Genomic DNA, 20828 nt, shown 5'->3' with positions numbered 1-20828 from the left:
TAAAAAAAAAAAAAAAAGAATTAAAATGCACATACTCTTCTTCCAACTGCCACCCTGGTCCCATACACATAGTTTTTTAACTCAGCAATTATAAGAATTAATTCCACAGACATATCTGTATATATGTATACAGATATGTGTATGTATATGAGAATGTTCCTAAGAACACTGGTTATAAATACAAGGAATAATCTAAATGACCATCAGTGAAAAAAGATTAAAAGTTACATCCAAATAACAAAATACTTGTTGCCATAAAAATAAAAAAAATGAGGTTCAGTTATACATGTTCATATAGTCCATACAGTAAATTAAAAAAACAAACTGCATATATTCAATATGCCCCCATTTGCTAAAAGGCAACAAAAGGGATCTTGAAGCCTGGGATGGGAGGAAAATCTGCTTTTCATCCCAATCTTTGATCCTTAAAAACAACAACATAAAACAAAACCAAACCTTGGGGAGGGGGGGAGAAAGGTGTGGGGAAAAAATATTTAATAGAAACAAAACTGAAAATCTATCTGTGAATGATAATATATACAGTAATATCTTTTACTTGACTAATATGTGTTGTAGTCATGCTGTGAAAGACCATTTTGTACATAGTAAAGATGTACAGTGATAAAACATAAATTCAAAAAATGAAAAAATAAAAGTAAAAACCCAAAACCCTGCCTTTTCAACAAAAATGGTAATAAAAATGAATAAAAATAGCCACGTGAAAGGCAAAACTCTCTAATATATACCCAATTACTTATTAACTCTTTTTTTTTGCAATTAAAAATGTTGACAGACTGGGACCATCAGGTGGCATGGTGGTTAAGGAGGGCTGAACTCCCACATGACTAACCACAGTTCAAGTCCCTGACCTGGCTGGCGGCTTGCTTTCTCACTTTACCTTCCTCTGTATCTCTCTGATCAAATTAAAAAATGTAATAAGGATGATGATGAATAAAATAGAATAAAACAATTAGTACCAAAGAAATCCTGACAGATTTACCCCATGGCAGCTGGATTCCACATAGCTGACCAGGCAGTTGGAGTCCTAGACCCAGTGGCTTAAAAAATATGCCAGGTGGTGGGGCCCACGGGTGGCAAGGCGATTAAGGGTACAGGACTCTCACATGGCCAACTGTGGTTCAAGTCCCGGACCTGGCAGCTCTGTCTCTCTCTCTGGTCAAATTAAAATAAATAAAGAGAAACAAAATAACTTTCTTTTTTTAAAGAAGATTTTTGTTATAGGGCGCGTGTGCTTACCAGGGAGACAGAGAGACAGAAAGCAACATCCCCAGGGGGATGGCTATGCTGCAATCCCTTCTCCTTCATTCTCTTGCATTTTGGAATGCATGCACATGCGCTCAGTGTCAGTTTTAAGCCACCGGGTCCAGGACTTCAACTGTGCTCAACTACATGGAAGTCCAGCGACATAACCATTATGCCATCTCTGGTCCCAATAAAATAATTCTTAAAAATAAATAAATAAATAAATAAATAAATAATATATATATATATATATATGTATGTGATATGATGGTTAAGGAGTTTGATCCCACATAGATGACACCACGGTTCAAGTTCCAGACCTCGTGGCCTGAAAAATCACACTGGGTATCTGTGTGTGCATGCTCAAAATCCTGAGAGGAAAATGGAGAAGAGATTTTGGCACGGTCATGCCCCCTCCTGCCCCCGAAGGTGATTTCTTACTTTTCCTCTTTCTCTGGTGAGCAAATGAACCCGGTAGGAAAAAAAAAAAAAAAAAAAAAAAAAAAACAAAAAAAAAAAAATAAAAAAAAAAAAAAAGAAAGCAAAAAGAAATATGTCAGGCCTCCAAAATCTCAATAGGATGGGGAAATGGAGGAGAAAGACTACAGTGTGATCATGCTCTCTTGGGAGGGGGAGGAGATGCCTTTTCATTTTCTCTCTGGAGAGTGCATGTGACCTCAGAAATTTTAAAAGGGGAAACAAAAAGCTTCTGAGCTGGCCCAGTGGCCACCCTCTCTGGTGAAATTAAAATAAATAAATAAACAATTCTAAAAAAAAAAAAAGTAAATTAATAAAATAATTCTAAATAAATAATGACAAATAAAATGAAATAATTTTAAAAAGAATCATATTTACCTATCTCTTTAATTATTCCAGGTAGGTTCATTTCTGTATTAATTTACCATCAACATTTATCTCTTCCAACTGATGAGTTTTAAGTCTCAACAAACCTGAAAAACCAAATGCTTTAAAGTAAACCTGATGCCAAAAATGATTCTACAAACCTGCCAGCTATCTGCCTTTTCACTTCCACGTAACACTCCCTCCTAATGGAAAATTTCAACATGCAGATTTTTATGCACAGCAGTTGTTCTGATAAAGCACACAGATAACCAGTATAGTTTGTAACAATACTGCATGAGGTTTCTGACTTTACAGAAACCACATTGTATTGATAGTCCATATTTGTTACAGAGAACTGAATCCCAGAATGGTGATCTTAAATCTCAAATGCTATTAGTGAAATCATTTTAAGTAGCTATGTCCTAGCATTGTTAATACTGGTAACGGTGTCCACAAATAGCTGAAAAAGAAAACCAGACCAGTAAAACTGAATCATTATTCAGCATGGGAATGCAGCAAAAGCAGCCACTAGGTAAAATAAAGGATGTTTCAGAATAAACAAACTTGGTCTTAAAGGCATCATGTGAACAAGGAAGGGGAAGGAATTCTGGAGAGAAGGAAAAACTGGCCAGAATCCATATGACTTCGAATGTCACTGTAATATGGATCATGTTCTTTGTGCAATAAATAGTCACTTAAGGTTTTTAGGTAATGGAGTGACAATATCACATTTGTTTTAGATTTCTGGCAGCAGGATACAATATAGACTGAACTAAAAAGCTACTTCATCATCTTGGCGAGAGATGAGGGCTTGAAATAAGGCAGGGGGATGGGAACGGAGGGATAAATTCGCCAAGACAACAGACTAGACTTGAAATTATTTGACTGGATGTTGGGGACTGGAAAAGTAAAAGTCAAAGATGATGAAGAACTAAATGAAATGCCATTGGGTTGGAAACACAGAAGAAATTATTGATCTTATTAAAATAAAACTTGTTTCAATAAAAAATAAGTTGTAGGGACAAACAGATGGCATATATTGCTGGGCTCCTACAAGGTTGACCACAATCTGAGTACCATTCCTGGCAGCATGAAACGTACACCAGGTGCATGTGTGTGCACGCCCAAAATCTCAAGAGGAAAGTGAAGGAGAAGGGACTGTGGCATGGTCTGAGGGGCGGGGTGATTTCTTGCTTTCTGTTTTTGCTATAGCAAAAATCTCTCTCAAAACAAAAAAGTTGTATGGGGCCAGCAAGTGGCGTAGTGGTTAGGATACTGGATTCCCTCCACCACAGCTCAAGCGCTGGATCTGGCAGCTTGAAAATCATTCCGAGCACACATGTGTGCATGCCCAAAATCCTAAGAGGAGAAGGGACTGCAGCATAGCCAACCTCACTGGAGGGTCATTTCTCACTTTTTGTCTCTCTCTGAAAGTGACATCCCCTTGGCAAAAATCTTAAAGAAAAAAAGTTTGAGACATAACTAGGTGGAAACTGTTGAACAGGTAGTTCGATAATGTGAACAGGCTCAGGGACCAGTAGATGGCATAATGGTTATGTCATTAGATTCCCATGTAGTTGACAGTGGTTTGAATCCCAGACCCAGCAACTTGCTGGGAATGTGCGTGCATGCCCAAAATCACGAGAGGAGAAGGGATTGCAGTGTGTCCATCCCCCCTGGGGACACTGATTTCTTACTTTCTGTCTCTCTGGCCACTGCACATGCCCAAGTGAACAGGCTCAAGAAAGAGGTAAAGGCTGTGAATAAACATCTGGGAGTTAACATTTAGGTAAGAACTGACACCACTGCAGTTAATGAATTTGTCCACAGAGAAACAGAGACGATTCACAAAGGAATCTTGAGATGTACCAATATTTAAAAGGATGCAAGAAAGAAGAACCAGTCAAAGAGACACAAAGGAGTCAATACAGGAGGATAAGGGTGTTACTTGGAGTATGCAGAGCCATAGCCAGTGAAATGATCAAGTGATGACTATGAGAACAGGATCAAAAAAACGAAGTAATCAGGCAATCTGCCATTATTGACTATAGTTAAAAGTGGGCAGCAGGTGGTGTGGAGGTTAAGGTATTAGACTTCTACATGGCTGACTGGAGGCTTGTCTTATTTTACCCTGTCTCTCTTTCTGATAAATGTACATACCCTATAGTGAATTTAAAAAAATTATACATATATATATAATATGTGTGTATATAAATGAATGAATGAATGGTGGGGGATCAGCAGATGGCGTAGTCGTTACATCACTGGACTCCAATGTAGTCCACTGCGGTTTAAGTCCTGGACCCAGCAGCTTGAAACATGCCGGGTATGTGTGCATATGTGCCCAAAATTCTGAGAAGAGAATGGAGAAGGGACTGCAGAGCGGCCATACCCGAGAGGTGATTTTTCACTTTCTCCCTGGCGAGCGTACATATCCTATAGCAAAAATCTCTAGGAAAAAAATGGCAGGAGGGGAAAGATACTAAAGAGTGAATGAAAGTTGAAAAATTACTGATAATGGGGACAGCAAATGGAGGGGTGATTAAGGTGCTGGACTCCCATATGATTGACCATGGTTCAAGTCGCGGACCTGGCAGCTTGCTTTCCCACTTTCCTTCTCACTCTCTGGTGGAAATTAAAAACGAAAAGATGATGATGAAAAAAATTAAATACTTATTTTTAAAAATTATATAAAAAATTACTGGTAACAAGTGTGGGTGATAAAAGGACTAAAACTGGGTAGCAGCTAGGAGAAGAAAAGTTGAAGTAAAGTTTTTCAGGGAAATGACTTTAGCATAGTTATAAAGGGAAAAGAAAGTGCCAAGAGAGGGGCGTGGTGGTTAAGATGCTGGACTCCCACAAAGCCGACTATGGTTCAAGTCCCAGACATGGTCGCTTGCTTTCTCACTTTCTCTCTCTTTCTCTATCCCTCTCTGGTCAAATTAAAATAAATAAATAAACAAATAAAGTTAAATAAAATCAAAAGAAAGCCAAGAGAAGAAAAAGAGCTGAAGATATTAAAAAAGAAACAGTATTTGCTCAAAGAAGGCCCAAGGAAATTGCTAGAAGATAAGGGACAAAACAGCAGACCTGCTGAAAATCTAATTCCAACAAATAACCACTCATCAGTTCACATATGTGGTTATAAGATTGTTCATCATAATTTTTTTTTTTAAAGGAAACTTTTCTCTTTTTCTTTTTGAGAGGTTTTTGCTATAGGGGGCGTGTGCTTGCCAGACAGACAGAGAGAGACAGACAGAAAGCAAGAAATCACCCTCCAGGGGGGATGGCTATGCCTCAATGCCTTATCCTCCATTCTCCTCTCGGGATCTTGGGCACGCATGCACACACACCCTGTGTGAGTTTAAGCCACTGGGTCTGGAACTTGAACCACAGTCGACTACATGGGAGTCCAGCGACATAGCCATTACGCCAACTGCCGGTCCCAAAGGAAACTTTAAAAAGGCTTAATAATTAGAGACTGGTTAAATGAGTATTGGCATATCCACATAATGGGATACCATTCATTAAAAACTTGCTGATACTAAAAGATGTTCATAGCATATGGAATTTTAAAAGAACATTATAAGAGTAATTTAAATAATGTGATCCCATTTTGGCAAAAAAATACATATATATGAAAATAAGTAAGGATACTGAGTGGAAGAATTATGAGAATTAAATTTGTTATGTTTTAAATTTTGCCTGTGTTTGATCTTTAAAGGTAATGTGATTACTTCTTTAAAAAAAAAAAAGAGCTTACATTCTGTTACAAAATAAAAGGATATACATGAAAATGTTAACTGGTGGCAGTACTCAGTAACTTAAATTTTTCTTTATACTTTTTCTCCAAATTCTCTATTATGAGCATATATTCCTCTTATAACTCCAAACACATAACCCATTTCCCCACGTATGTAAAAAAGGTCAACTATCTTTTTGTTTGTTTTTTTTAAAGAATTATTTTATTTAACTTTATCTATTTTAATTTTAGAAGGAGAAAGAGAAAAAGAGAGAGAGAGAAAGAAAGTGAGGAAGCAAGCTGCCAGGCCCAAGACTTGAACTGTGGTCAGCCATATGGGAGTCCAGCACCTTCAACCACCAGGTCACCTGCTGGCCCCTTGTTTGTTGTTGTTGTTTTGAGAGGTTTTTGCTATATTATGTGTGTGCTAGCCAGAAAGACAGAGACAGAAAGTGAGAAATCATCCCCCAGGGAGGATGGCCATGCTGCACTCCCTTCTCCTCCATTCTCCTATCGGGATCGTAGGCACATATGCACACACATGCCTGGTGTGAGTTTAAGCTGTTGGGTCCAAGACGTGAACCATAGTCAACTACGTGGGAATCCAGTGACACAGCCATTGTGCCATCTGCTGGTCCCGAAAAAGGTCAACTATCTTAGAGGGAGGAAAAGGATGCCTAAATGAAACTGTTAGCAGGCCTTTCAATAAAACTGTTTAGTCAAAAAATTGTATTAGTCTTCACACCACTGGCTTTTTAATCTTCATAATACTTTAACCAACAAACTGTTGAAACCACACACACAAAGAAAATTCTACCTCTTTGAAAAGCATACTGAGTACTGAATACCTGTGACAAACATTGGGCTAAGTATTTTACATACATATTAAATAAAATCCTCACAATGAGTGGGAAGGTAAGTATCATAACCATCATTTTATAGGAAACTAAAGCTTATGTCAGAATCAAGATTTAAACCCAAGCCTTTACAGAAAGGCTGTAGTTTTCCTTTTTTTATCACTCATTCAGACAACTTGTAATTATATTGCCAGTCTGAAATATAAATGCTGAAAATTTACTAGCCACAATTAAATTTTAGAACTCCAACACAGGGAGGGGCCAGCAGGCAGCATGTACTTAAAGGCACCACATCCCACATGGCCAACTCTATGATTAGAGTCCCAACTTTGTGGTTTGAAAAACATGCCAGGCTTGCATGCTCAAAATCTCAAGAGAAGAATGGAGAAGAGACTGCTGCGGTCATCCCTACTGGAGAGTGATTTCTCACTTTCCTTCTCTCTCTGTCACTCTCTGGCAAGCACGTGTGCCCTAAGGCAAAAATCTAAATTTAAAACAAAGCCAGAAATAAGACAAACCCCCAAACCCAACTCTAACATAAAATAAGACCTTGCTCCCTTATCTCTCCATTCTCCTCTCAAGTAGCATATTCAGTGGCTTCCAAGGAACAGAAGAAAAACAACTAGGAAAAACAGCAAAGAGCACCGTGCTGCAGGTTTTCATATGTGGGTCAAGCCTGCACTAGATGTCTTGGCTGATAACCTTTGCCAAGTTTTTCCGCAGTAGAACTTCTTCCCAACCTTCAATACTCTAACCTTTGGAAGTGGTAGAGGAGTTGAGTTCCACCTCCTTGAAGGGGACGAATCCACATAAGGCAGATTGATTTTTTTTTTTTTTTTTGAGAGGTTTTTGCTATAGGGTGCGTGTGCTCCCCAGAAAGACAGAGGTAGAAAGCAAGAAATCACCCTCCCCCCCCAGGGGGATGGCCATACCGTAATCTCTTCTCCTCCATTCTCTCTCGGGATCTTGGGCATGCATCCACACGCGTCTGGTGTTGAGTTTAATCCAATGGGTCTGAGACTTAAACCGTGGTCAACTACATGGGACTCCAGTGACGTAGCTATTATGCCATCTGCTGGTCCCAATTTTTATTTATTTATTTACAGTTAACATAATTACTGCAAAAACAGACCAATTAGTAATGTTTTAGTTGTATCTAGAATCAATAAACCTAGGTAAGATTTGACACTTAATTAAATAAATTCAATTTGTTGTTCAGAAATAAACTATACTCTCAGAGAGCACTGCAGTTAAGGACCATCTTATAATATACATCCCTGCATCTTTCATAAAGCAGAGTAGGGCAGCCAGCATACAATAGAAGTCAGAATATTGGGGCCGGCAGGTGGTGTGCTGGTTAAGGGTGCTGGACTACCAAATTGCTGACTGCAGTTCAAGTACCGGACCTGGCAGCTTGCTTCCCCCCACTTTCCCTCTTTCTCTCATTCTGTCCCTCTCCAGTCAGATTAAAATAAATAAATAAAGCTAAATAAAACAATTCTTTTTATTTACTTATTTATTTTTTGTGCTCTAGGGCGTGTGTGCTTGCCTGACAGAGAGAGACAGAGATAGAAAGCGAGAAATCACCCCCCCCAGGGGGGATGGCCACGCCGCAATTCCTTCTCCTTCCTTCTCCTCTTGGGCTCTTGGGCACACACGCACGCACACGTGCCCGGCGTGAGTTTAAGCCACCGGGTCCGGGACTTGAACAGCGGTAGACTATGTCGGAATCCAGCGACATAGCCATTATGCTAACTGCTGGTCCCCAATAAAACAATTCTTAAAAAAAAAAAAAAGTCAGAGATTATTTATGGAGGCTTGTACATTACAGAAGCTTCATAAATGTTTGGTGAAAAATCAACTATAGGAGACTTTAAAACTTATTTCGAAACTATACTCCTAGCGACCAAACATTACTCCTACTAATGTACTTACTAAAACAGGTCTCTCTAGCATAAATGAAAATGGTGCTAATTATCAAGATACCCACTCTCTGCTACACACTAAAAAACTCACGCTGGGTGTTCCTGCACGAATACCCAAAATTCCAAAAAGAGAATGGAGAAGGGATTGTGGTGTGGCCATCCCCTTTGGGGGTGATTCCTTACTTTCCCTCTCACTGTCTCCCTCTCTCGGGTAAGTGCATGCACCCTATGACAAAAAGTTAAAAAAAAAAAAAAAGCTGAAAGCTTTCATTGTACCATTTACTTGGGGTAAATGTGAGTAGGTAAATATGACATTGATTATACATATGTGTTTTATAAATAATTATTTATTCATTTAACTTTATTTGTTATTACTAATTTTTTAACCCAACCAGAGAGAGAAAGAAAGGGAAAGTGAGAAAGCAGGTGGCATGGTGGTTAAAGCACTGGACACTCCCAAATGGTCAACTATGGTTAAGTCCCGAACCTGGTGGCTTGCTTTCTCTTTCCTTCTCTCTGTGTATCTTTCTCTGGTCAAATGAAAATGAATGAATGAATGAATAAATAGAAGTAAATAATTCATTAAAAACAAAACTTGCCAGGCTTGTTTTACACTTTATTTATTTATTTATTTTAATAGTAAGCAAGCCTCCAGTCCGGGACTTTGGATAAACGGTTGACCTTTGAACAATACGGGTTTGAACTGTGTGGATTCACTGACATGTGGATTTTTTTCCCAATATATGTATTAGAAAACGGCACATGAAGTGGCTTTGCACAGTGGCAGTTAAGCACTGTGTACAGGGAACCAGATACCACATGGCTGACTGTGGTCCAAATCCTGATTCAAGTACCTTGAACAACACGCCAGGTACCCGTGTATTTGTCTCCAAGATCCACATGGAGATATGGAGAAAAAAGAACTTACTCCCTTCTCCTCTGTGCACACACTCTCTGACAATAAAAACAAGACCAAAAAACAGTACCATAAATGTACTAACCCCATGCCATCCTGAAGAACTGGAGAGTTGAGGAAAGGGGATGGTAGTATGATGAGATCCTGTTGAGGGGATGTCTCCCCTCCCTGCACCCTACCCCTGCATATAGTGCTGTTTAAAAAACAAAACAAAACAAAACATTCCAAAGGAGAGGGAGTGATCCATTATGTCAAAGCAGTAGAGACAGCATGTAAGGGGAGAACTGGATTTAACAATGTGGAAAATAACTGGTAAACTTGACCAGGGAAGTTTCTGTACAGCAGTGGTGAAAACGAGCATCTGGCTTAGGGACTATGGAACCAGAAGTGGAGGTTTTAAAATTAAACTGATCACTATATTCAACAGGGTGACTGAACAACTTTTGCCACATGTTGCTTCCATTTTATTTATTTTTGATAATTACCAGAGGGCAACTTTATAGCCACAAACCTTTGAGTGTATCACTGAATCTCTGAGCCAGAGTCCCCTATTTGTAAAATGAAGTTTATATTGATAGTTGACTATCTTACAAATAGACGTCTTTCTCCTACTGAACGTAGCCAATGAGAAACATATCAAAAAACTCGTGTATCTCTTCCTGGTGAGGTTATGATGATGCGTTTCCAGGGAATAAATAAATCAGCTAATTGAAGAAAGCAGGTAAGAACAACAGTTATTTCTTTATTCATGATAGAGTCCGGGTTTATGCATGTGAAAAAGAGTGGTGAGAGGGAAAGCATTTCATTGGGTCTGGTCACACCATGATGTCCTCCTACAGTCCCATCAGATTTCAGGCACTCATACAAGTGCCCAGTGTGTTTCACGCTGACCAGGCTGGGGATTTGGACTGTGGCTGCCATGTGGGATCTGGCTTTTCTCTAGCAATGCATTACTACTGTACTATGGATCCAGCTCAGAATAGCTCTTTAAGAGGCCAGGCAGTGGGACCAGCAGTTGGCGTAATGGCTATGTTGCTGGACTCCCACGTAGTCGATCACGGTTCGAGTCCCGGACCCGGTGGCTTAAACTCACGCCGGGGGCGTGTGTGTGCGTGCCCAAGATCCCGAGAGGAGAATGGAGAAGGGATTGTGGCATGGCCATCCCCCCTGGGGGGTGATTTCTTGCTTTCTGTCTCTCTCTGTCTGTCTGGCGAGCGCAAAAACCTCTACCAAAAAAAAAAAAAAGAAAAGAGGCCAGGCAGTGAGACAGTGATAACCAAACTGGACTCACATGTGAAAGGTTCATATCCTAGGACCTCTGTGAGCATGCTAGGTAAATGCATACACCCATGATTCAGGTCAGCCAGGATTGGGAGGTGGACCATAGTTTGGGAACCCTGATGAGGGCGTCTGTCTCTGTCTTTTTCTCTCATGGAAGAACTAAATAAATATTTTTTAAAAAGGTCCAGCTGGTGGTGTGGTGATTTAGGCAGTTGGATCCCACATGCCACTGTGTAGTTTGGGCCCTGGACCTAGAAGTTTAAAAAACACGCTGAACACATGTGTATCCATGCCTAAAATCGAGACAGGATAGAAAAATGGAGAAAGAATTGTGAGATAACCGTGCCCTGTTGGGGGATGCTTTTCCCCCTATCCCTCTGTTTCTCTCTGGTGAGCATGCAGGTCTCTTGGCAAATTAAAAGGAAAAAAAAAATAGTTGTTGGGACCAGTAGATGGCATGGTGATTGAGGCACTGGACTCCCCCACATGGTCAGCTGCAGTTTGAGTCCCGGACCTGGTAGCTTTCTTTCTCACTTTCCCCCTCTCTGCTGAGCATATGTGTTCTATAGCAAAATTAAAAATAAATAAACTAATAAATAAAATTAAACAAACAGCTTTTAAAAAAATAAAAACAAGGGGCCAACAAAGTGGCACAGCAGTTACAGCCTGGATTCCCACATGGCCAACCATGGTTTGAGTCCCAGATCCAGCAGTTTGAAAATCATGCCTGGCATGTGCATGTATGTGCCCAAAATCCCAGGAGGAGAGCAAAGGAGAAGGGACTGCAGTGTGGCCATCCTCCCTCAGGGCCTCTTTGCACTATCTTTGTTTCACTCCAGTGAACACATGTTCCCTATGGCAAAAACCTAAATAAATAAATAATAAAAATTAAATAGTTCTTTGATATTTTAAAACCGATTCCAAGAGGCTACCTCCTGATAAATACCCGCTCAATGTAAAATAGAAATGCAAACCCTATACAGTATTTAAAGAGATTACCTCTGAAGTTCCACTATCACAGAATAATATGCCTTATATAAGTCACAGATATGTAGTAAAAGGCTTCGATGATGCAATCACAAGCAATCCTGATGACAGCTAAGCTTACTTAATAAACATTTTCTTTTTTCAAAATATATCTACCACATATTCTATGATCTAAAATAATTCTCGGGCCGGCCCTGCGGTGCAGTGGTTAAATGGGAGGTGGGTCTCACATGCCTGATTACAGTTCAAATCCCAGACCTGGCAGCTTAAGAAACAGGCTGGACATATGTGCATATACGCCCAAAACCCTGATGACATGAAGAAATGGAGAAGGGATTGTGGTGTGACCACAACCCAGTGGGAATTAGTCTCTCTTTCACGCGCATGCACACACACACACACACACACACACACTCTGGCAATTAAAAAAAACAAATTAATAGTTGTTATAAATGGGCCATTCCAATGGTAAGTCAGTTTTCTGGGCAACTTCTGAGTCAATTACTGGTCAATTACGTGAACAAAATATCAACTTATTACTTTTTTTTAAGACAATTTTTTGCTATAGGGCTTGTGTGCGCTCGCTAGAGAAAGCAAGCAAGAAATCATCCCTCTTGGGGGAGGGGAGAGAATGGCAACGCTGCAATCCCTTCTCCTCCATTCCCCTCTTGGGATTTTGGGTACGTGGGCATGCCCAGTGTGATTTTTAAGCCACTGGGTCTAGGACTCAAATCATGATCAACTAACTACATGTGAGTCCAGCGACATAACCATTACACCATGTGCTGGTCCCTCAACTTAGTACTTTTATCTAAGAAGTGTTACTGCGAGATTGATAAATTTATTTACTAATCTGTACTTTAGGAGGCTAAATGCATCCTTAACAATGATGAATAAAAACTGTAAAAACATACAACAAATAAACATACTCAATCATTTATGTTGTAAAACCTACTTATGGGAACCAGCAGTTAGCGTAATGGCTATGTCGCTGGACTCCCACGTAGTTGACCGCGGTTCGCGTCCCGAACCCGGTGGCTTAAAACTCACGCTGGGCGCATGTGCGTGCGTGCCCAAGATCCCAAGAGGAGAATGGAGGAGAAGGGATTGCGGCGTGACCATCCTCCCTGGGGGGTGATTTCTCGCTTTCTGTCTCTAATGTCTCTCTCTGTCTGTCTGGTGAGCGCACAAGCCCTGGAAAAAAACTCAAAACAACAACAACAACAACAACAACAACAAAAAACAAAAAACAAAAAAAACCCTACTTATTTAGACTCTTTGTAATTCTGCACAGAATTTTTAAAATATTATGGCTAGTCTAAAGAAATATGTCTTTCTATAGAACAAACTCTTGGCTCAAACAAAACTGGAAAGCTTAGCTTTCCCTTTTCCTTTTAATGACCCAGTCAACAATTCCTTCACTAGCAAACTTCACTTTGTAAAATGAAGTGTTTGAAACATGCACAGGATTAGACACTATTGTATGCCAATTTCTTTACTGCAGAATTCAATAAGAGCAATATCAGCGTTATTTTGTTTTCAGACCATCTCTAAAATACTAAAAATAAAAACAGTGATAATTTTTTTAAAAGAATTATTTCATTTTGGGGCCAGCAGTTAGCGTAATGGCTATGTCGCTGGACTCCCACGTAGTCGACCGCGGTTCGAATTCCAGACCCGGTGGCTTAAACTCACGCAGGGCGCGTGTGCGTGCGTGCCCAAGATCCCGAGAGGAGAACGGAGAAAGGATTGTGGTGTGGCCATCCCCCCTGGGGGGTGATTTCTCTCTCTCTGTCTCTCTCTGTCTGGCGAGCGCATGCGCCCTATAGCAAAAACCTCTCCAAAAAAAAAGAAAAAAAAAAGAATTATTTCATTTCATTTATTTATTTATTTAATTTTTATCGAGAGGGACACAGTGAGGAGACAGAGAGAGAGTGAAAGCGAATAAGCAAGCCACCAGCATTCAAAACGCGGTCGGTCAAGTGGGAGTCCAGTGCCCTTAACCACCACATCACCTGCCGGGCCCAACACTGATACTCAGTAATTACTAACTTCCTCTTAAAGTTGTCACTTTGGGAGCTAAGATGTATTTAGAATGTAAATATATGTAGAATGGTTATTTAATCTGATCAGAGTGGTTAAGTTATGTGTAAATTTGTCTCTAAAAATACAACTTTGAAAGAAGCTTTATTCTTGGGGAATTAAAACAATCTAAGTCAGGGCCAGCAGGTGGCATGGTGTTTAAGGGGGCTGGACTCCCACATGGCTGACGGCATTTCGAGTTCCAAACCTGGCAACCTGTTTTCTCACTTTCTCTCTCTCATTCTGTCTCTCTCTGGTCAAATTAAAACAAGTAAATAAGGTTAAATAAAATAATTCTTTTAAAAAATAACAAAACAATCTAAGTCAGTGGCATTTGCAAACCATATTGACATCACCTTTCTTGCTATATCTCCTGCACTCTTGCTTTAACACTAAAAGCCATTTTATAATGTATCACAACTACATTTTGGTCAGGATGCCACAGAAAATATTTACAAAAACTTACCCAATGCCTTGCCATCTAGAAAACATCTTGGTTCCTCCCCCTACCTCTTTAACAGACAACCAAAGCCAAAGGAGGCTTTATGACATTATATGTGAAGGGTCACAAACTGAAACTAACTTGCTGTGGTAAGAAAAAGGCATAAAAATATTGTTTTACTGTGCTCATTCATGTGTAATTCACCTGCTATTCTGTATCTACTGCAAATAGCTTATAACTTGCAAATGGATATACAGATATATCAATTTTTTTTTTTTGGAGAGGTTTTTGCTATAGGGTACGTGCACTCGCCAGCCAGTCAAGAGAAACAGAAAGCGAGAAATCACACCCCAGGGGGGATGGCCACACCGCAATCCCTTCTCCTCTATTCTCTCGGGATCTTGGGCATGCATGTACGCACACCCAGCATGAGTTCAAGCTACTGGGTCTGGGACTCGAATCGGAGTCGACTACATGGGAGTCTAGCAACATAGTCATTACACCAACTGCTGGTCCCTGGATATATCAAATTAAAATTTCTTTTTAGAATTATTTTGTTTAACTTTATTTAATCTTACCAGAGAGGGGCAGAGTAAGGCAGGCAGAGAGAGAGGGAGAGGGGAAGAGGGGGAGACGAAGAGAAGGAGAGAGAGGAAGAGGGGGAGAAGGGAAGAGGGAGGGAGAGGTGAGAAAGCAAGCCGGCAGGTCCAGGATTTGAACTGCAGTTGGCCATGTGGGAGTCCAGCGCCCTTAACCACCACACCACCTGCCAGCCCCCAATATATCAAACATTAAGTATTATTTTTTAATAAGTCAGAATTTGAGGACATAAAACAAACATGTCTAGGTCACATTGCTGATCTATATTTTATTCCCTCACACAAGTGGTACTATTTACAGAACTTATTATGGGTGAGGCAATATACTAAGCCCTTTACATATTTCTATAATTTGTATAGTAACTGAAGGACAGACACTATTATCCTTGTTTTGAAGTTAAGGAAACGATGGCTCCTGTTTTGCACAGTCACACTATCATTCAGCAACAGGGCCAGGATAGAAATCCAGGCATTTCTGAGGTTCAAGTCTGTGTGTTTATCACCATATTATACCGCCACTGATAATCTGACAAAAACATAGCACACAGATGATGTCGATGTTAAACAAGTTGTCAGCCCTTATTATTTAAGGGGTGAAGACTGAGAATACCAATTACATGCTCATCTTTGACTGACATGTTAAAATGAAGTATGAAAATGATTCCATTAGAAGTACACAAAACAAAGCCAGCCCTATGGTCTGGTGATTTAAGACTGCTGGATCTCACATAGCTGGTGGAGTGGTTTGAATCCTGGACCAGATGGCTTGTAGAACATGCTGGGTGTGTGTGCATGCATGCCCAAAATCCTGAAAGAAGGGAGAAATGGAGAAGGGACTGTAGCCTCAACATTGTTCATGGGGGGGTGTTCTCTCTCTCCCCTCCATACTGTATGTGCCCTCTGCCCCCCTGTAAAACAAACAAACAAACAAACAAACCCAAAAAAAACAAACTAAATTTCATGAGGGAGTAAAGAAATACTTAAAGTAAATCCGTTTTCTTTACTGCCCAAGTCATTTTTGCTTTGAACTAAATATGTATGAATATAGGTATTTGATATATAATTTTGTTTTGACATCATGATTTTCATCACAACATTAAGAAACAATCTCTAGCAAGTTACAGAATTTTAATGTTTTATAAGCAGCAAACTATCAAGCATTTTTAAAGTTCAGACAGTAGACATGTAAACTATATTTAATGTCTAATAAAAGCAATTCTTGTTCTGAAAAGAACACCAAATATGTCAGTCTCTTTTACCTCAACCTCAAATTTTTGCCTCTGAAGTCTTGGGTTTCTATCAAAGGAAGAAATCTGGGAAGCCATGTTGGCCCTGGACTTCCTTCTCTAAGCATTCTTACTACATAGCTGGCTGTACTAGTACCTAAGGCACTGGACCATTGAGTGCTTCACACATTTTATATCTCCCTAGAAATATATAGAAACTATTTTTTTTCTTTTATTCTCCCCCCCTTTTTTAAGGGTTCTGCCATACCGTGCATGCAGAAAGAGATAGAGAAGGAAAGTGAGAAGTCACCCCCCCCACAAGGGGGATGGTGCAACCCCTTTTCCTCCATTCTCTCAGGATTTTAGGCACACACGCACACATGACTGGTGTGATTTTCGAGTCTACAACTCAAACTGAGGTTGCCCATGTGGGAGTACAGTGCCATAACCACTACGTCATCTGCGGGCCCTTATTTATTTTTCAGACGTTTCTACTCAGCCCATAAATCTGATGATTCACACAAAAAATACGCATCAAGTACTATTATACACATTAGATGCTGCACCAACGGTGAAAAAGTATCTGTAGCTGATCCAAGAAATCCAAATTTTATTAAGAAATAGTAGATGAATAGTGAGGCAAGGCATAAGTATTAGAAAATATGGGGCCAGCTGGTGGTGGCCTGGTGGTGAAGGTGGCTGGATCCCATATGGATGACTGCGCGGTCTGAGTCCTGGACCCAGTGGCTTGAGAAACATGCCAGGTGTATGTGTGCCCAAAATCCAGAAAGGAGAAATGGAGAAGGGATTGTGCAGTGATCATCCTCCACGTAGGGGGAGGTGCTTTCTCATTTTCTCTGTCTCCCTTGCTGGTGGATGTACCCTCTTGCAAATTGGAAAGGAAAAAAATTAACTAAATTTATAATGCTGTACTTAGGGCAGTATTTCAGAATATAAATTTCACTGCTTTTAGCAAAACAAATAATTTCAGCACCTTTCACACTATCATAAAGAGTGTAAAAGTAAAGAAGCCAAAATCAGTAATAAATAAAAATTGTAAGGGTATATGATATCAAAATAAAAGCTCAACAGCAATATATCTTATATAATTAAATTGTATTGTCAATTTAGGGGCTGCTTGGTGGTGGTGGTAGGTGAATGTGTTTGTAAACAAAATACTCTATTTCATTGACATCAATGTAGCCACTTCTTTCTTAACAGTGTACTAAAGTAATAAAGTTGATTCTCAAATGATTTCATCATTTGGCTATAAATGTTAGAACTCAATTTTAAAGCTGATAACTAGATTCTTCACCACTTAATAAATCCATCTTACCTTGAGCACAAAGGGCCAATTCCTAAAATTTGAACTAAATATGTATGAATATAGGTATTTGATATATAATTTTGTTTTGACATCATGATTTTCATCACAACATTAAGAAACAATCTCTAGCAAGTTACAGAATTTTAATGTTTTATAAGCAGCAAACTATCAAGCATTTTTAAAGTTCAGACAGTAGACATGTAAACTATATTTAATGTCTAATAAAAGCAATTCTTGTTCTGAAAAGAACACCAAATATGTCAGTCTCTTTTACCTCAACCTCAAATTTTTGCCTCTGAAGTCTTGGGTTTCTATCAAAGGAAGAAATCTGGGAAGCCATGTTGGCCCTGGACTTCCTTCTCTAAGCATTCTTACCACATAGCTGGCTGTACTAGTACCTAAGGCACTGGACCATTGAGTGCTTCACACATTTTATATCTCCCTAGAAATATATAGAAACTATTTTTTTTCTTTTATTCTCCCCTCCTTTTTTAAGGGTTCTGCCATACCGTGCATGCAGAAAGAGATAGAGAAGGAAAGTGAGAAGTCACCCCCCCCACAAGGGGGATGGTGCAACCCCTTTTCCTCCATTCTCTCAGGATTTTAGGCACACACGCACACATGACTGGTGTGATTTTCGAGTCTACAACTCAAACTGAGGTTGCCCATGTGGGAGTACAGTGCCATAACCACTACGTCATCTGCGGGCCCTTATTTATTTTTCAGACGTTTCTACTCAGCCCATAAATCTGATGATTCACACAAAAAATACGCATCAAGTACTATTATACACATTAGATGCTGCTAAGCACCAACGGTGAAAAAGTATCTGTAGCTGATCCAAGAAATCCAAATTTTATTAAGAAATAGTAGATGAATAGTGAGGCATCCAATAAGTATTAGAAAATATGGGGCCAGCTGGTGGTGGCCTGGTGGTGAAGGTGGCTGGATCCCATATGGATGACTGCGCGGTCTGAGTCCTGGACCCAGTGGCTTGAGAAACATGCCAGGTGTATGTGTGCCCAAAATCCAGAAAGGAGAAATGGAGAAGGGATTGTGCAGTGATCATCCTCCACGTAGGGGGAGGTGCTTTCTCATTTTCTCTGTCTCCCTTGCTGGTGGATGTACCCTCTTGCAAATTGGAAAGGAAAAAAATTAACTAAATTTATAATGCTGTACTTAGGGCAGTATTTCAGAATATAAATTTCACTGCTTTTAGCAAAACAAATAATTTCAGCACCTTTCACACTATCATAAAGAGTGTAAAAGTAAAGAAGCCAAAATCAGTAATAAATAAAAATTGTAAGGGTATATGATATCAAAATAAAAGCTCAACAGCAATATATCTTATATAATTAAATTGTATTGTCAATTTAGGGGCTGCTTGGTGGTGGTGGTAGGTGAATGTGTTTGTGAACAAAATACTCTATTTCATTGACATCAATGTAGCCACTTCTTTCTTAACAGTGTACTAAAGTAATAAAGTTGATTCTCAAATGATTTCATCATTTGGCTATAAATGTTAGAACTCAATTTTAAAGCTGATAACTAGATTCTTCACCACTTAATAAATCCATCTTACCTTGAGCACAAAGGGCCAATTCCTAAAATTTAGGTCTGAATCAAAAATTGAAAATCAGGAGGAAGCAAAAGGTATGCACAAAAGGGCCAACTAACAGTAAGCAATGACAAGTGATGATGGCGAAAAGACCAAGTTGCTAAGTTATAGGGAAGCTGATGTTCATTTGGACCTTAGCCCAGAACATGAAAATTTAGAAGAGAAATGCTGGTGGTTTACAGGGAACAAGGGTTCCAAATTTGCTGCCTCATTCCTGTATCTGCAGAAGCTTCCCTTGATCCTGTGTTCTACTGAAATGGCCATAAACACATTGGAGAACCCAACAGGGCACCAAAGCTCTTAGACAGGTAGAAATCTTTTGTTAGAAAAGTATGTAGATAACATATTTAAAGCTAAGAAGAGAAATACTATTATTTTAGGACGATCAACCCCAGAATCTGACAAAGGAGACAAGGAAACATTTAAAAACCTCTCAAAATCCTTTAACGTAGCTAAACAGATGGCAAATTTTTCTGTACTCTTCTGGGCTTATGGCCCTTCCTTTAACACAAAGCTTTTTTTTCCTTTCCCCTTCAGAGACTCAGTTCCTGCAAGAACCACCACCTGTCCATGGTGCGTTTTTTTCCCTCGAGAAGGCATCTGCACTGCAGATCTCTGCACAAGAGGCTCTAGCCAGCCAGCTCCCACCAGCAGGCAAGACACATGTACAATGGAAACTAAAAGAGGCCTGTAGCTCCTAGTCTTTCAGAGACAGAGAAGGGGCTTCAACCGGCCCCGGCTTTGTCTGAAAAATTTCCTCCTTTTCCCTTTCTGCAGGTAAACACCCTCTTTTGTTACGCTGTGATCAATAATAGCCCGCAGAAAAACAAGCAATCATGAAATGTTGATGGCTTGGCATGACTCTTTTCATTATTTTTCCGAATATAGGCGACTGACTGCATGTCCCCACCCCCACGCCGCGCTGCGAAGAGCAGGCAGTGTTGCAGATACAGCCACGGATCCATCTTGGACCATCAGCAGCTCCCTCCCAAATCTTGCCTGAGCTATTCTCATCACGCCTCCTCCTACCTCAGAAAAATCGAGCAATTCACGGACTGGGGCCGAAAACAGTAAAGAAACACGTTCCAATGCTTCCATTAAACTTCCTCATCCTCCTCATAGACAACCAAAAATAAAATGTTTGAGGACTATTATGCATGTCAGATTATGTCAACACCTGTCGGCAAACCTGCAATACAACTCTTCACCACCATCCCCTCAAAATCCTAGGGAATCTTTTATCCCACGACCCACCTGCCCCAATCTTCCCAACCTCTCTAATCCTCCACCAAATCACTCCAGTTCAGGAGGGCTCTCTCGCCTCCTCGTTCAACACAAGCATCGAGAATTCTCCATTTCGTCCCACCGTCACGGAGCTGGTGCCTTCCCCACCTGCCAGCCTTGGCGTTAACGCCCACTCTCTAGGCTCTCTCCCCGCCCCCAACCTGTTTTCCTCACACCCCGTTATTTCCTCACTGCCTCACGACCTTAGCTCCCCTCCCCCTTTGCCCACTTTCCAAACGCTTGTCCCCGGGGGCCGAGGCCATCTGGAGTCGAGGGTAATTCGCCTCCCCGATGAGTCTCTAATCCCTCCCGGCCCCTAAGTTCCCGCTCGCCCTCCCTCCCCGCGCGCCTCACCCGCACAGGAGGAGCCGCAGCTCTTCGCCCCCAGGGCGGGGCAGGCTCCCGGGCTCCCGCCACCGGCGGGCGCGGACGGTTC

The 20828-nt window shown here is 40.4% G+C and overlaps 1 protein-coding gene across 1 annotated transcript in view; it reads right to left on the bottom strand.

Moving 5' to 3' along the window:
- RTN3 (reticulon 3) overlaps positions 1 to 20828 on the bottom strand; it is a gene marked incomplete in the record, with an annotated part of 72907 nt that overhangs the window by 51576 nt on the left and 503 nt on the right. The window contains 1 exon segment of the mRNA XM_027772387.1: positions 20747 to 20828. Within this exon segment, the coding sequence (XP_027628188.1) occupies positions 20747 to 20828 (82 nt within the window).

The sequence above is a fragment of the Tupaia chinensis genome, unplaced genomic scaffold (assembly GCF_000334495.1).
Source record: "Tupaia chinensis unplaced genomic scaffold, TupChi_1.0 Scaffold000273_1, whole genome shotgun sequence".
Lineage (NCBI taxonomy): Eukaryota > Metazoa > Chordata > Mammalia > Scandentia > Tupaiidae > Tupaia > Tupaia belangeri.
Note: the sequence above shows the minus strand (reverse complement) of the source record. Positions and strands in the feature narration are given on the sequence as shown.